Raw genomic sequence first — 12,258 nt, forward strand, 5'->3', positions numbered from 1 at the left:
AATTGTCTCACCTGTATTCCTTTAGGCCCTGGCGGACCCTGGGGTCCTCTCTCACCCTGCAAACCCTGAAACACAGGTGAATGTATGACTGGATGAAATTAATGAATGAGTGGATGGATCGAGAGAGTGGAAAAAGAGATGCCGTTGTACCTTTGGACCAGGTGGTCCGTTTGGGCCCGGCGCTCCAATGTCCCCAGGAAACCCCTTGCAAATTCAGGAGAGAACGAATATTGTTATAGAACATTATTATTAAGCCAAATGTTTTGATTCCTCTGCATTAACCTGTATAAGACAGAACTGTATAAAAATAATGATGGATTGCTGCTGAGCTAATGTTCTCCCTCAGGCAAGCCTGCCATGACACAATCACTCATCTCATAAAATGTGCTTGCGAGCTGCAGCCTTTGTGACCTTTGATGACGTAGCAATTCTGGGCAGCTTGACTTTGACATTGTCGATGTGTTTCACATACTGTGCAGTATTAACAAACACTTTAACAGAAGGTGAGATATTCTGCATAACACCTAAAGACAGAGTGCTGGCAGACCATGACAGAGCAGGAAAATTTTAAGGACATATTAACATTGTGGAAATGTAATAGTTTTGACTTAGAAACGCTTGTGGCTAGCAAGATAATGTGCTACATTCAGTTCAGTGCTATGTTGTTGCTAGTGGGAGAGCTAGCATAGCATAGAGAAGATTTTCCAAGTACGTATTCAGGAGTTTTTAATTTAACCACAAACTGTAGTCAGATGAGTTGATGCCTGCGAAAAGCTCCAACAACAATCCCACGCTGCTGCTCTTTCTCTCTAGTAAAACGCTTGTTTTTAAGCTTTTAATGGAACTACTACTAATACAGTTATCACGAAAAACCCCAACAACAACGTTTTAAGCAAAGCAAGTCGATTATTGACTTAAAAAATTAAAGAATGTAAAATAATTACTTGCCTCTTCCATGACAAAAAAACCAATTCAGTCTCTATTTGTCAGAGCATCTATAGCCAATTTTAATAATTCAAATCAACATCAAATTACAATTTTTAGCAATTACAGGGATTATGAATGACAAAGATAATGTTTTCTGAGTATGAATAAATAAACTCAGCCCAAAAAAGGAACAAAAGAATGACAAAACATGCAAATACATGTACCTAATATGAGCGACTTTGCCCACACAGACACACTCAGCAGTATAAGACTCTGTGAAGTCATCCGTTTCTGTTTTAAGATTTATATTAAGCTGTTCATTATCTTCTAAATTGGTAGATAATTTGGTGTGAAAGCAAACGGAATAACAACCATAACAATCCCTTCGAATCTAAGGTGAGCCAGCATTTGCAGTATATGCACCGTGAATGAAAATACTTATTTTACAGCCACATGGATTTAGCTTAAATCCTATATCTGCTACCTGCTACCTTATCCCCCTATGCTGTCTTTGTCTTTGCATTATCATAAGTTTGACTTGGAGCAGCCATAAAAGAAGCACTCTCTTGGCAACGTGTCCATTGCATTACACACTCTATTAGGAAAGTAGCTGTACCTCAATCTGTCTTTACTTTAGTCAGCATACTCAACTGAACCAAAATACAGCAAAAAAAAAGAAAAAAAGAAATGCTGTCAGATACTACAGTCAATATTTTAAGAAGACAAAAGCTGAAACATTTTACTCTGACCTTCTCATACTTTATACTGGACTGCTGAATACTGGCCTCAGTGAAGATCATGTTTTTAACAGTAGCTGCCTCTGACTCCCCTTTATTTCATGCAAGCGCAACAAATATTAATAATAATAATTTATTTGTACAATAATTTTCAAAACACAGAGTTACTAAGTGTGTCACAGTTTGAATAAAAGCTAACCATAAGTATACATGTTCCAACATACAGATACATAAATGGGAAAATATGAATGGAAAACTAACCTGTAAAAATAAGAAGTCAGTCGCTCTGATATAAGCAAGAGCCAGTCAATGTAGAGCTTTATATGTTAATAATTTGATGTTAAGGTGGATTCTGAATGTCACTTGGACCCAGCAAACGGAAGCAATAATAGCTGTGATTGGTGAGCGTCAGATAGCAGCAAGGCTGCTAACAAAAGCTATGTTCTGCACCATCTGGAGAGGAGCTATGGAGGACTGAGAGATGCAAGTGACTGACAGTAATAGGTGGGAGAAAATTAAAGTGTATATTAAAAGCTCCAGATAAAAGAATGAGTCTTTGATTTTTGCAACATTTCTTAAATGAAAGAAACATGACTGGATGAGATTTGAGATGCAAGATGCAAAACTCAGACGTCGTTCAAAGATGTGCAAAGATGCAGATTTCTAACGTTGCTGACTGATCTCCTTAGAGAAACTGTCAAGAACCTGTTTTACCAGGATTGAGATGAACGAAATTTGAATACATCCACTTAGAAATGGCAGAGAAGCATTCACTGAGACGGGAGATGCTGTTAAGGTTTTAGGGCTTAACAGAAATGTACAACTGTGTGCCATCTGTATAGCAATGGTAAGAGATTCCTTTGAAACTATTAAGAAACATGTATAAAGAAAACAAAATTGGTCCAAGATTAAGTGCTGGGGGACTCCACATATGAGGAAATATATTTGTTAATATGCATTGGTAAGTATCTGTCAGAAAATTGTGATGAAAAAATGCACAACCATGTATGCCTTACCTCTGGTCCTGGAGGCCCAGGTGATCCAGTCACACCCATTTCTCCAATTTTACCCTGACGAAAAGAGAAGAAAGACATGAACAATTTGCTCCTCTTGTGTTGTGCGGATATAATCCCGAAATAAGTCACTGACACCACTTTGATGATGTATTCAAATGTTAGATCACCAAGGGGATCCTACAGAGAGTCTAAAGCACTCAGATCATGATTCTGCTTGCTATAACTGTCAGACAGGACAGGGTATAAAAAAAGAAAGTAAAAAGTAAAAAATTAGCCAATAAAGACTAATAATGTTACTTCATATTTGCTAATCTGTGGTTGACAAAAGATTTTCCAAGCAGTTTCTGTCACTCCATTTTAAATGTTTGTTTCTTTGCTTTGATTCACTACAGATAGCCGTTTAACTTGTGCAACTTTCCTGCCATTATGTTAACACACTAATATTACAGACAGCTGGGCACCAGTCTGGGTTTGGTGTGGAATAATCGCTCTAAGCGCTTCAGTAACAGTTCTTAGTAAGTCAAAGATGCAGCAGTTTGCTGAAACCACAACTTATCTCTGATTGGCTGGCAAGAGACAAGAGCTGAAAAAACCCACCTGAAACCAAAGATTGAGCCAAAGGGATTACGTTTACACATGCTAACCTCTTTATTTAGCACTGGCTGTGTTTAATATAATTATCCAGCACTGTAACAGTATACATATGACAGGAAATAGCAAAAACCCTTTAATCATGTAGACTGCTAACTACATGTTAGCTTTTTGTCTTTTCTTTCCTCTTTACACTGGGCTAACAATGTCATTATTCTCATTACGTGACTTGTTTAGATATCATCCTGCAGGGAATTTGTAATGTTTTAACTTAAAAGAGATTAATTTGCTCTAATGGTTGCTTGTGCTGATAAGCAAACCCAGAGCTGTTTAAAGACATTAATTTCACATTTATCTCCTATCACTGAATCTCCCCTCCCAGAAAATCTAAGATAAAGGTAATGTTTTCTGAGTATGACTAAATAAACTGAATCCAAAAAGCATGGCAAAACATCCACGAACATGCAAATACATGTTCCAAGCATGAGTAACTTTGCCCACTCAGACACACTCACACAGACATACCGGTGGCCCTGGTTTCCCTCTGGGCCCAGGAAGACCAGGTGCACCAGCAGCACCCTGAAAGACAAACACACACCATTTTTGAGTTGATTTCACAAAGTCTGTGGTTGACTTTTCTTGTTTTTTAATCAATCTCTATGTACCGTAATGGAGCAAACACAGGTAGAACCTATTGGTAACAGCAGATACACACATTGCATGGTCACATGGCGTGCTATGCTTTGTAAGGATGCTTACCTTATCCCCCTGGTACCCCATCTCTCCTGGCTCGCCCCTTTGTCCGGTTTCACCCTAGATTTCATAGTATCAAACAGAGATATAACACAACACTGCACTGCCGCAATAATCTGAAGAAACCACAAACAAAAAAACGGCACACACTATACAGAGGCTGTTTAATGCACCAGCACTATCAAAATTTAGTTTGATAGGTTGAGTTCAATGTCGTGAAAGCAAATGAAGAGTCTGTAAAGAACCACTGGAGCAATATCAGCGTTTAACATGAAAAAATGATTAAACACTAATACATAGGACTGAGTTTGCTGGATGTGTTAGCAAAATGTCACAAGGATCTTATATAGTACGTCCAAGTCACACATTACACACAGATGCACTGCAATAATATAAATATTTAGATCACCTTATCACCTTTCAATCCAGGCAGGCCGGCTCGTCCTGTTGGGCCCTGTCGCAGAGGGAGCGGAACAAAGGGAAGGAAAAGTTTAACATTCAATCACTTAGGATTCTCCTAAGATGTAAAAAAATGGTAGAAGCAAATATCAGGCCCACCTGAGGTCCCACCATACCAGGCAGTCCTCGTGGTCCCTCGGGCCCTGGGTCTCCCTGCGAAGAGAAGGACACAGTGGAATTTATGTATCACAAATAGGGATGGGTACCGGTGTCCGGTTCTGACATAAACGGTAGTAACCAGACCGAAAAGCAGCGCACATTTCGGTGCTTTATTTCGGTGCTTTTTTTTCCTGAGCTGTGATACACTTTAGATTCTAGCCAATCATTTTACGTTTCCGAGGATAGTAGGCGGGGCCAGGTACGTACGTTCTGTTAGAGCAGAGCTACAGATTAAAAATGTCCAAGGCGAAGCGGTCAAAAGTCTGGCTGTACTTCATAGCAAAAGATGCAAACTCAGCAGCCTGCAACAAGTGCTTTAAGCTGATACTGTGATACTGTCAAAGGAGGTAACACCTCAAATCCGATGAAACACCTGGCGACGCATAGCGTTTTTTTTTTAAAAGCCCAGAAATGCGCCGTATTTGATAGCTTGCTGCGAGACCTCACACCGAGCACATCTACTGCGGGTGGGTTGCCTGTTATGCAACATCCCCCAAAAACACGAAGAGGAGAGTCCTGGCCCCTAGCCCTGCCAGTGTAGCAGAAATGATGACGGATGATGGTGGCAGCAGCCGTTCTTCTCTGCGTGAGTAGCTAATTTACGTTGAGTAGGCTAACCACGTTATTACATTAATGCATGTAAGGTGAACTAGCAAACATCATCATAGCTACATGCGGATGTCCTCTTGTTTGATGGCAGATACTCCCTTCACCCTGGCTAAAAAGGCTAAAATGACCAAAGAAAAAGTGGAAAACAGTTAAACATGAGAGGTTTAGGACAAAGTTTGTGTTTTTTTCCATTGTTTAAGCACTGCTTCCAGCCAAGAGTGATACCATATATGCCCCATAGCTGCAGAAAAGGCTAACATTGTTATATTTTTACAAAAAACAGCTGAACATGAGAGGTTTTTGGACCAATTTTGTGTTCTCCATTCTTTAAGCACCGGTTTGAGCACCGTTTGAGCACCGGCACCGTTTCAAAAGTACCGATTTGGCACCGGTATCGGATAAAACCTAAACGATACCCATCCCTAATCACAAATATGTATCACAAATACACACACGTAGTACTTGTAATATGAGTCCATTGTTGTTTGATAGTGAATGGCAGTTTTGCACAAAATATTTCTGATCCATTGTTGACATTGTATTGACATGCAGCACATTCCTGTTTGCCACAACCCTATGAGAAACATAAGCAGTGTTGGCAGAGTATCCAGTTGTTTTGCAGCGGTTTGGGTTGCCAGGCCCCAACAGTCAATCCACTCTAATTGACAGAGGTGAGGGGAGACTGGCCAGAAAGTGTGGCTGGACCAAACAGCAGACAGGCTGCTCAGGTAGCTTTCACCCTGTCTGCAGTAATAGTCAGAAGCACTGATGTGATGACAACAATTTGTATATGCACAAGTATGTGTGAGAGCATACGTGCTATACTATTCCCACAGACACAGCAGTTACAAGTTACTCTGGGTTTTTTCCCCCTCTATGCCTAAAGATAGTGGAAGCAATACCATATTTGCTCGGTAGCAGCAATGTCTGATGCAACCAACAAAAGCATAGTGAATACAGATGGATACAAAACCAAAATAAAATCCAGAATTTTGCACCACTCGTCTGCAGAAAAGGCCTGAGAGCAATAATGTTACTGAAAAACAAACCTAAAAGAATTAAAGAACCAACCACTAAAAACAATCAATGTGTCGGTCTGACCAATATGCACAAAATCAGTAATAAGTAGTACAGAATACTGTCTATGTTGCATCATCAAAGACATGTGGCTTAAACTATAAGTCCATCTGGACCCCTTAAGGTCAGTGTTTGATGCTGAGGCTCCGCTGTGGTATCGCAGGAGGACACACACAAATCACATGCCTTCCATCAAAAGAGGCTTTTAACAGTGGACACATGAAAAATGATGCACTGAAAGAAGGGGGAAAGCACAGATAGAAAATGTTCCCCCATTGCCCCCACCCAAAAACTCCAGAGTCCACTGGCCGAGCTGAAACAACAGGGTACATCAACATCCCACACAGAGCCTTTCCTCAAACTGCTGTCAAGATGAAGCCTGTCTGCCAGGTGGTTAAACGTCATCCAAACCGCTATCTGCTCGCCACGTGGGGAAGACAATTGGTTCGAGGCTCGATCAAATCCAGATTGCTGCATTCCTGTACATCATGTTTCAACACAACCGTTGTAGCCTCAGAAAATCCAATTAGACATAGAAATGTTTCTACACCCAGGACATCATAATCCCATTTAAGCGCGCCACTTCAAATGCCTCCAATTCAGACCCAGACAAGATTTAGTGCATTTTAATTTAGACTTGGCCACAAACAGCATGTACCTCTGTTAGCCACACACCAAATCTGATTGGCTACATACCAAAAAAAGGGTTGGGCCTCCTCTGGTAGCTTATGTGCTTATGCCGTTAAAGCGATTAAGTATCTCCTGTAGGTGTAACGTGTAGGTGTCCCTTTTTTCACCACGTAGTTTATGTGTAGACAGCTGTTATTCCTTGCTACTGCAATAAGACATATACCAATAGCTAATTTCACTCTAACTTCAAAGTAACTTCAGAAGAATAGATGAGAAGGTATAAATCTAGAAAGTTAATCTAGTTCCTGACACAGTCACAGTCCAGTATAGCTAAATGACTTTGGTGCAAACTACTGAACTGCAATGCCCATCATTTCCTGTCTGTCTTCAATATCATGATTGCTACCTTCATGGACACATTCACAAGTACTTTGAGTGTAAATAGAGCCATTCCTAAAAAAAAATGCAGGTAGTACAGTGGGGCAAAAAAGTATTTAGTCAGCCACCGATTGTGCAAGTTCCCCCACTTAAAATGATGACAGAGGTCAGTAATTTGCACCAGAGCTACACTTCAACTGTGAGAGACAGAATGGGAAAAAAAAATAATCCATGAATCCACATGGTAGGATTTGTAAAGAATTTATTCGTAAATTAGGGTGGAAAATAAGTATTTGGTCACCTCAAACAAGGAAAATCTCTGGCTCTCACAGACCTGTAACGTCTTCTGTAAGAAGCTTTTCTGTCCCCCACTCGTTACCTGTATGAATGGCACCTGTTTGAACTCATCATCTGTATAAAAGACACCTGTCCACAGCCTCAAACAGTCAGACTCCAAACTCCGCCATGGCCAAGACCAAAGAGCTTTCGAAGGACACCAGGAAAAGTATTGTAGACCTGCACCAGACTGGGAAGAGTGAATCTACAATAGGCAAGCAGCTTGGTGTGAAAAAATCAACTGTGGGAGCAATCATCAGAAAATGGAAGACATACAAGACCACTGATAATCTCCCTCGATCTGGGGCTCCACGCAAGATCTCATCCCGTGGGGTCAAAATGATCATGAGAACGGTGAGCAAAGATCCCAGAACCACACGGGGGGACCTGGTGAATGGTCCCAGCTCTCTGCAGGTCAAAGTAACAAAGGTCACCATCAGTAACACACTATAACGGCAGGGAATCACATCCCGCAGTGCCAGACGTGTTCCGCTGCTGAAGCCAGTGCATGTCCAGGCCCGTCTGAAGTTTGCCAGAGAGCACATGGATGATACAGCAGAGGATTGGGAGAATGTCATGTGGTCAGATGAAACCAAAGTAGAACTTTTTGGTATAAACTCAACTCGTCGTGTTTGGAGGGAGAAGAATACTGAGTTGCATCCCAAGAACACCATACCTACTGTGAAGCATGGGGGTGGAAACATCATGCTATGGGGCTGTTTTTCTGCCAAGGGGACAGGACGACTGATCCGTGTTAAGGACAGAATGAATGGGGCCATGTATCGTGAGATTTTGAGCCAAAACCTCCTTCCATCAGTGAGAACTTTGAAGATGAAACGAGCCTGGGTCTTCCAACATGACAATGATCCAAAACACACCGCCCGGGCAACAAAGGAGTGGCTCCGTAAGAAGCATTTGAAAGTCCTGGAGTGGCCTGGCCAGTCTCCAGACCTCAACCCCATAGAAAATCTGTGGCGGGAGTTGAAAGTCCGTGTTGCTCGGCGACAGCCCCAAAACATCACTGCTCTCGAGAAGATCTGCATGGAGGAATGGGCCAAAATACCAGCTACTGTGTGTGCAAACCTGGTAAAGACCTATAGTAAACGTTTGACCTCTGTTATTGCCAACAAAGGTTATGTTACAAAGTATTGAGTTGTATTTTTGTTATTGACCAAATACTTATTTTCCACCCTGATTTACGAATAAATTCTTTACAAATCCTACCATGTGGATTCATGGATTTTTTTTTCTTTCACATTCTGTCTCTCACAGTTGAAGTGTACCTCTGGTGCAAATTACTGACCTCTGTCATCATTTTAGGTGGGGGAACTTGCACAATCGGTGGCTGACTAAATACTTTTTTGCCCCACTGTATATAAAAACAACAACAAAAAACATGGTGGAAGAATTGTAAAGAGAAAAAACAAGGGTATTATTACAACTACTCTGGTCTCCATCTCGCCCTACTGTTTTTCTTTCAGGCTATGAAAAAGTGTCGGGCTGCATCACATTTTGCCGAGTCACACACTGGCAGAGACATCAAGTGCATACCAGAAGGAACACTTGCTGTTTATGTTCTCTCTGCGACTACTCGAGTAAAGGTTCTAACCACGTGCAATAGGCTTTTAAATAAATGAGTGAGCACAACGAGAGCCTCAACGGTGTGACTGACAGTGAGACGTGAAAATGAGTTTTAGATGTCAAATTAAAGTTCTTTGCGAGATTCATACAGCGTCAAAATCACCCAGCTGGAAAGTTGAGTGAATATGATTTATTACATCAAAGGCTGGATTAAAGAGGTGCGGGGATTTGGGCTCTCTAGTATGATTACTCAAAAGTACTTACTGGCCATAACTTGTCTGAGAACTGCATCAGCTTTAATTATTAATAAGTCAGTTACCTTCTCCTTTTTTGCATTTGAGTAAAAGTATATAAATTGCAAAAAACTATCTTATCACTGACTTCATTTGAGTAGTAGCGTTTGACATTGCTCCGGACAACACAACCTGAAAGTGTTAAAGCATTCACATCGGAGCTTATGATGAACATCACTGAACACAGTGAAGCGCAGTTCGTCAGATACAACTGTGAAGGAACAAAACGTGGTGGCACCTTGATTTCATTTGGTCAGAAATGTAATTTACTGTTTTTCTTTGGTAGGAATTCATGCAAACTTCAAAAGGTATTTCTTTGTTATTAAATACTGTTGAAAAGCCTGTTTATTTCCCTTATATCTTGCCAAGAAGCATTGTTGGCAACAAAGGAATAATCAACAAAACACAAATTTCCTTACTTTTTGAGCTAATTTTAAATAGGCACAGGGAAGGAAAGGAAAGGAAAGCCCATTCACACACATACAAGTGTGTAAATCAGTGTCACATCCTTTTCTTTTTACACCAAGTGGTCTGCAGTTTCTGAATGAGACCTGTCATCAGTTAAACACAGCAAGTGCCATGGCTAGCAGAACTGATATAATCAAAAGCAACTATTTATTTTTGCATAGCACATGTAAAATTCTGCATGATATTAGGTTTGGGTTTTTGTTTTTTTTTTAACCAAAACACTTGAAGATGGTGTGTGCATACTTCCTGTCTGGCTGTTTCAGTAGGATCAGTGACTTACAGCCAGTAGCTGAGGTGAATGCTGAGAAATCATTCCTCCAGCTGTGTCTAGCGCCACTCAGTGACCCCTCAAAAATCCCCAATAAATTCAAAGATACGAGGAACACAAACCAGTGTAAACGACACTTGAAAGCACGGGACAGGTGCTGTATACAGTTGGATCAGGGTGGCTGACGTGAACATCTGGAAGTAACTATAGACACACGATACTGCATTCTGCAGTAATGGAAAAAAAGCTTGTTCTCTTTTAGGCCTCTGATGGTCTTTCCTTAATTTAAATGTATTTTAACCTCTTTATTGTAACTCACTTTACCCTTTAACAGCAAACAACAAGCTCAGCTCCAGTACTCTACACTCAACCTGACATTAGACTAAAAAAAACCCCCAAAAAAACAAAACAAAGCAGGCAGCTATATATTCTCTTTATTCTCTACACCCTGTCTGCATGTGGCAAGTTTCGCTTTCACTAAGGTTTCCAATGTCTGGCTCTCTTTAACATGTAAGCCCATGTTGACTTGTGAATCTCATCACATTCACATCCTATTTATACGAGTCCCTTACTTATGGCCTTACCAGTGGTTAAAGCATGAACATGCATAAACAAAAAGAAACCCACTGACAGTCACCTGGCCTCTACTAAACACAACAAGAGGAGGACGAGACACCAAAGCTGAAAATTTCCTCCACATCAGGCATGAATTAACTTTCTGGATGTAGAAGAGCTCAGAAAAGTAAAACATCCTTCCAAAGATTCCTGGATCCAGATCCTTATCATCTCCAGAAGTTAATCACCTTTTGAATTGGGCCAAGCCCCACCTCTGGTGCACTTTGTATGCAAATATGTCAATACCTCTTTGAGGTAGCGGACAAACAAATAAATCAAACGAACCAATCAGATGACCTCCATAGTTGAGGTAGATTTACAGTGTCTCTGGGTTCTCTGGGTTTCTCTAGCTTTAAAGCTTCAGTCCTGGTTCTGTGAATAATCCTAGTTTGAAATTATTGAGTTCCTATTCCTGATTTCATTGTATTACAGTGGGCCTGTATTGTTGTAGTTTTGAATGGTGTTTTCTTGGGTTTCGGCCTCTGTTTTGAGTTTATCAGAGTGCCTTTATTCCCCTCAGTGGTTTTCTGCTCATTCCTCCCTAAGTCTCTTCTGCCTCTGATTTAGTTAGGGTGAAGTCTTCTTGCTTACATGTTTTTCCTATTTTACTTTGAAAGTCAGCCTTTATTCCCTTGTGTTGCTTTTATTTCCTGTCTTACCTTGTCTAGTTGTCACCTATTGGTAGATATCATCACCTGTGTCCACACCCATCTGTCTTCCCCGGGCACTTCTGAGAGTATTTGTAAACTTGCCTCAAGACGTCCGTTCATTTTCCTTGATGTGCATCTCCGATTTCTCTGTAGGTCCTTTATTTACTTTTTAAACTTTGGGACTTTTTATACCTGCCTAAATAAAGGCATGTTATCTTATTTCATTACATTGTTTTTGTGCCTTGCATTCAGGTCACCTCAGCTCCACATATCTTGACGTACAATGGAAGAGAACAACAGAAAAGACACTACTGCCATCAGGAAAACAAAACCCGTATTAAACGATACAGGGAATCTAACCAAGAATTAGCTTGCGACGTGAAAATTCCTAACTACTGTCAGTCGTGAGGCTCATGAGCCAATCCCAATCTAAGCACTAAGACAAGTGGAATAAGACACAATAGGCCTGAGATAAAACTGACAAAACTGAGCCTTGTGAGTCACAGGTCTAAGAACGGACTCACAAATCTAAATCAAACAAAACATGTTGCTGCTAAAAAAAAAAAAATACAGACTCACCCTTAGACCAGGAAAGCCACTTATGCCAGCCCCACCAACAGGGCCCTGTGGAGGAACATCATAAGTACGTTTGTCTCACTCTCAAAACAATACAGGAGTAACAAAGCATATTTATGTCATCTGATCATAAAA

The 12,258-nt window shown here is 40.7% G+C and overlaps 1 protein-coding gene across 1 annotated transcript in view; it reads right to left on the minus strand.

Annotated features, from left to right (window-relative positions):
• col24a1 (collagen type XXIV alpha 1) overlaps positions 1–12,258 on the minus strand; it is a 90,716-nt gene that overhangs the window by 42,375 nt on the left and 36,083 nt on the right. The window contains exons 14-21 of the mRNA XM_085375375.1: positions 12,127–12,171; positions 4,583–4,636; positions 4,434–4,478; positions 4,031–4,084; positions 3,797–3,850; positions 2,681–2,734; positions 151–204; positions 12–65 (exon numbers count right to left, since the gene is read on the minus strand). Of these exons, the coding sequence (XP_085231501.1) occupies positions 12–65; positions 151–204; positions 2,681–2,734; positions 3,797–3,850; positions 4,031–4,084; positions 4,434–4,478; positions 4,583–4,636; positions 12,127–12,171 (414 nt within the window). The remainder of the gene's footprint in view (positions 1–11; positions 66–150; positions 205–2,680; positions 2,735–3,796; positions 3,851–4,030; positions 4,085–4,433; positions 4,479–4,582; positions 4,637–12,126; positions 12,172–12,258) is intronic.

This window comes from Diplotaxodon limnothrissa, linkage group LG17 (genome assembly GCF_057381915.1).
Source record: "Diplotaxodon limnothrissa isolate DT_005_m linkage group LG17, D_limnothrissa_male_GT1.1, whole genome shotgun sequence".
Lineage (NCBI taxonomy): Eukaryota > Metazoa > Chordata > Actinopteri > Cichliformes > Cichlidae > Diplotaxodon > Diplotaxodon limnothrissa.